Consider the following 5,531-nt stretch of genomic DNA (forward strand, 5'->3'; position numbering starts at 1 on the left):
AGATTATAATTATATATATATATCTATATAGAATATATAAATAATCATATATATATATATATATATATTATTATATACTATAATATAATAATTATATATTATAATATATCTATATATATATATTTATATTATATATATTATATATATCTATCTATATATATATATATATATATATTACTATAATATATATATATATACTTATATATTTTTATATATAATATTATATATATATATATATAAGATATATATATATTATATTCCTATAATATATATATAATATATATATATATTCTTATATATTATATCTATATATCTCTATATTATATATATACTCTATATATATCTATCTATTATAATTTCAATATTATCTATCTATTATATATAATATTATGATATCTATATATATAATATATATATATATATATATATATATATATATCCTATATTATAATAATTATATTATATATATATATTATTATATATAATATATAATATATATATATATATATATAATATTATAATAATAATATATATAATATATATATATATATATATATTATATATATATATATATAACTAATCTATTATATATATATATATATATTAAATATATATTATATAATTATCATTATATAATATTATAATCTATAGATAATATATATATATATATATGATATTATATATATTATAGTATATAATAATAAATATATATATATATATTATAATTATATATAATTTTAATATATATATATATATATATATAATATGATAATATATATTATAGATTATATATATTTATTTATATTTAATTTATAATTATATAATTTATTATATTATTAATATATATTATATATATATTTTATTATATTATTATATATTATATATATTTATATTATAATATATCTATAATATATATTATATATATTTATATATTATATATATATATATAATAGTATATATATTATATATATTATATAATATTTATATATTTATATTTATATATATATATTATATTTTATTATTTTAAAAATTATTATTATATAATTATATATATATATATATAATTATAATATATCTATAATAATATAATAGTAAGGTCAAATAATTTTCCTTTTGTTTTAATTATACATACATTTTTTTTTATCAAGCATTTATCACCTCGGAATGTGTGGAAAAGATATTAATGTACAAATGTTCAAGAACATCTTTTTCTTGGCCATTTCTTGAAAAACCATCATCAATAACTTTGTACGACAACATACATAAAAATTAGCACAAAGAAGTGTTTATTATAAATGCCTTACTTCGTTTTTAGAACCGTTTTAAACATTCTTTCAAATTCAATCACTTCACTTACAGGATATCCAGATGCTTCAGAAAGAAGCTGGTGTAAGTCGTCTTGCCCTCACTGTTGAACAGGAAACATCTGTGGACATAATGCTATCATCTCGGCTTGTCAGCTGGATTATGCCATATCAACTGCATACATGGTTGAGAAACAAATGCTCATTATTACATCATTTACCTCAAAGGAGTCTCCATGTCCCAAATGCTTGCAACCAAATATCAGATTCTGATGCTTCCGTAGACTGGTGGATCAGACAAGGAACTAGTAAGTATGAAGGATATCTCACTGTTAAAATAAGTTGGACTGCAACCTGAATTTTCGCATACTTACCTTACATTTGTTCAACAGTACTTATCTGTCAAATGAATTCTATAACCTACTTATGAGCAACAGTCATAAAATTATTTCAGAGACCAATACATACGTTGTTTTTTACTCATGACAAAATGCGTATTATCTTGTTGATAAGAAAATGTATTGCACTGCGTATATCTTCTTTAAAAATTACAATTAACCAATGTACAACTATCACATTTTGTATTGCACTACATATATCTTCTTTAAAAATTACAATTAACCAATGTACAACCATCACATTTACTCAATAGGGTCACAACAACGAGGCCCAATGGAGCACTACAACATTTTCATCCGTCCCTATGATCCAGCGAAACCTGGCAAAGTTTATTTCAGCAATGTTACCAAGCTTATTCCAACAAGCTACACATTACCTGACTGGATTGTAAGAAACACAAAGCTGTTAATTGAAAATGGTCTCCACAACAGGGAAAGTGGAGCAGATCTAGTAACAGATGATGGGGAGGAAGAAGCTGAAGATACAGACACAACAAATGAAATACAGAGTACAACTTTAGAAAACATGCAGGAACAACTTAATGAATTACAGAAGTCAGTTACTGTGATGTCTCAAATGATGAAGAAAATCCTGAACTCAAAATAATTTACTTCTTTTAATAAAAAAAAAAAATTAAAATGTTTTTGTTACCTCATTAATAGGCAAAAAAAATACCACCGTAATTCAAATGCAGATTTGCAACTTCAGCAGGTTCTTTACTAACACATTAAATTCATAACCAAGAAAAGGAAACCCTTTGAATATGAATTTAAGCACAGTGCATAATTGCATATTAAACTTCAAATATACTAAAGAAATGCATACATATATTGAAAAGATTCAACTCAGATCACCTAACATTTTTTCATTCAACAACATATTATGTCAAAAGTCAACCTTACAAATTATATTTGTTAAAATGGTTGAAAAATGCATAATTGTTAAGAGTTTTTATATATGCATTTTCTAAACCACTGCAAATCCAATGTAATAAGAAACTGTGAACCGAGACATCAAGTGGATAAAAGTGGAGAGACTACAACAAAGCAAGAAAATAGACTATAGAAGCGTATCCTAGACAAAAAAAATTTTTTTTTCACATCAAGCGCAAAAATCTAGTATAAACTATGCAAAAAGAGAAGAAACAAGAACTAAGAAATATTCTTTTAAACCATCTGCAACCTTTTCTCAAATAGTACAAGAAAATAAATGTAGACACTTGAATCATGAATACATGATGATCTGGGCTTCACACTAGGGAGTGGGTTAGAATCTAAATTCTGCAAGTATGTACTCAACCTTACTTTCCTCATACAGTTTATTCACTATATTTTATCAGTTTTTTACACCAAGAAAATATTGGATTACAAAAATTAAAATCAGGAATAAAGATGTAGCATAATTAATAGAAGGAAATGCAGTGCTTACAGTTCCTCATGTCTGTCACTGCTTATCCACATTATCAAGAAAGGACATGCTTTGAGTCTCTTTGTATACTGATAATGAAGATCTGTGCAATGCAGAGGAATGCAACACTATTACACTGCAATTTTACCAACAGGACCTTCCTCAAGGTCTCTTTCCTTAGAAGTCTGCAGGATCCTTCCGCAGATGAGGGGAATTCTCTAGCTGGTTCAATTTGCCACACTGTTGGATCCACACTATCACTATTCTGTTCTCTGCAGGTGGATCCAGAGGCGTAAGTTGTGGATGCAGTATGGTAGATGTTGAAACTTCAGCGGGAGAGTGTTCTTTAACGCAAGTTGTAATGCACAGTTTTTAAATTTTTCTCTCATTAACGTGAAGTGGATATGCATACTGTATGAAAGGAAGATATTGTATTTTCTTGTATTTGTATTCAGTTGGGAAAAGTGTGTACATATTAATTTGTAAGTGTGTGGGTAATAGCACTACATATAGTATAATGAGAAGACCGTGCTAAGGTCAATCTTCGGCAATTCAGACAAGGAATAACGAGTCCGCCATTCATAATAATGAGTTAATACAATTTATAAGCATGTATGCACTCATTAATATACACAACACAATGTAATATCTTGAATATTATTTAGAATGAGTGATATAATCTGGGTGTCGTCGTATAGAACTTAGACTACAATTTGGTTAGTCTGTTTCAATTCACTTTAGGCTATATGATCCCTTGTGATTTGAATTGCTCTACTACTTATTTTGACGTAAGTTGCAATACTAGAGACAGCCTCAATGCTTATGCCTTTTCCTCATTGAGCCTACTGCATCAGACTGAAGTTTTGGGCTTTGTCATGGTAACTGCTTTATAGCAAAGAAAGATAAAGGAAAGGAAAATGCATTTTCGAGAAGTTCAGCAGCAAGGTGGCATTCGCGCATGTGTTGGAGGTGCCTGTTCTCATGATGGTTCTAGAATCGGCAGGAGTGTTGTGGAACTTGACAGGCGCCGACGTGACATGAGAAACGCCGCGATTTCTGATGCAATATTCCGTCGAGATTCTTCTAAATCATTCCCGTAATCTCGGGAGTCTGTGACGTTCACCGTAGGCCCCGCCCCCAGAATGCCATATAAATACGACGGACGAAGTAGGAGAAGGCAGATAATCAGTAAGAGCCACAGATCAGATTATCAGTGAGAGATCAGCAGCAGAGATCATCAGAGTGAGATAAGAGAAGAAGAACGAAGGATCAGAGAGAAAAAGGCACACGCGAGTTTGATTGGATTCTAGTCAAGTCGTCGTCAGGAGTGGACAACCGAGGCATTTCAACGTAGAGCAAGACTTCAGAGAAGAAACGTTCTGCAAGAGGTTTTGAGAAGTTCCTGCCCTTCGAGTATCAAGAATAGACATTATTTTCTGCAATACGGAGTCAAGAAGACATCTGCAATCGCAGTTCTCCTTTTGTAAAGCCATCGCTTTGAGTCGGAAAACTGGCCAGCAAGTATTTGAATTACCTCACTTCTTCCCCAGTTCACGCATTGTAAGATTTTGCCTTTTATGTAAATAGGAGACACCATTCTGCATTTATCTTTGTTAGTAAGCTTGTAAATAAACCTTTGTTGTGTTGTTGTTTCTTTCTATATTCATATCCCCAGTTTCAACTGTTGGTGTTGAATTCTTTTTTTTTTTTATCATTATATCGAACCTGGAGCAGACCTCTCTCTCTTGGTTCGTAACAGGCTTCACCACACTCCAGGACAACACTCACTGCTCCTTTTTTGCCACAAAAGGAGGGATTTTCAGACCTCCCTAACCTTGTACATGTAGTGGACACTTCCAAGTCCTCACCACTTTGAGCAGCTTTGGGAGCAACCCCATTTTCATTTCATCTTCGTGTGTGAAAGCTAATGAATGCAGTCTCCTAGAGAGGTTACTGCATCAGCTATCATCACCCCTTACAGGGAAAATGGGTAAGGTTTATTATCTTGTGTAATGAATGTGGTAATCATTCACTTGAAGCCTCTATTCCAATTCATTTGGATTGTTACAAGGCTATTTCATCTTCAGATGACATGGAACTGTTTTATCACTTTGCCCACTGATTCCTAGGTCTATGACTCTTCTTTAGTTTTGCAAATCCTAATGACAACCAGTATGATGCTCCTTTACTTGATTTGATACTCCAGATAGTTATTATATGATTCTACTATCTTTTCTCTGCTAAATATGTTCGTGAGTGTCATGTCCTGACTAGGAAAGTCTCCCTTTGCATTTGTTAGTCCTCCATTGGGATCTCATTTGCTTCAGATTTTGTATCCAAGTCTTAAGTCTTGAGGGAAGAGTAACTCAGCTGTGTATTCTTTTGCTCTTCCTGCTTTACTTTATTATGATGCGGTCATTT

At 30.0% G+C, this 5,531-nt stretch overlaps 1 protein-coding gene across 3 annotated transcripts in view; it reads left to right on the forward strand.

Moving 5' to 3' along the window:
* Positions 1-4,742, forward strand: part of LOC135197914 (transient receptor potential channel pyrexia-like) — a 37,906-nt gene extending 33,164 nt beyond the window's left edge. For 2 of the 3 annotated variants that reach the window (XM_064225152.1, XM_064225151.1), the window contains exons 4-5: positions 1,360-1,612; positions 1,957-4,742. In XM_064225152.1, the coding sequence (XP_064081222.1) occupies positions 1,360-1,612; positions 1,957-2,309 (606 nt within the window). In that variant the 3' untranslated portion in view covers positions 2,310-4,742. The remainder of the gene's footprint in view (positions 1-1,359; positions 1,613-1,956) is intronic. The other variant, XM_064225150.1, reaches the window with a different exon arrangement.
* Positions 4,743-5,531: the final 789 nt, after the last annotated feature.

Source organism: Macrobrachium nipponense, chromosome 21, assembly GCF_015104395.2.
Source record: "Macrobrachium nipponense isolate FS-2020 chromosome 21, ASM1510439v2, whole genome shotgun sequence".
Lineage (NCBI taxonomy): Eukaryota > Metazoa > Arthropoda > Malacostraca > Decapoda > Palaemonidae > Macrobrachium > Macrobrachium nipponense.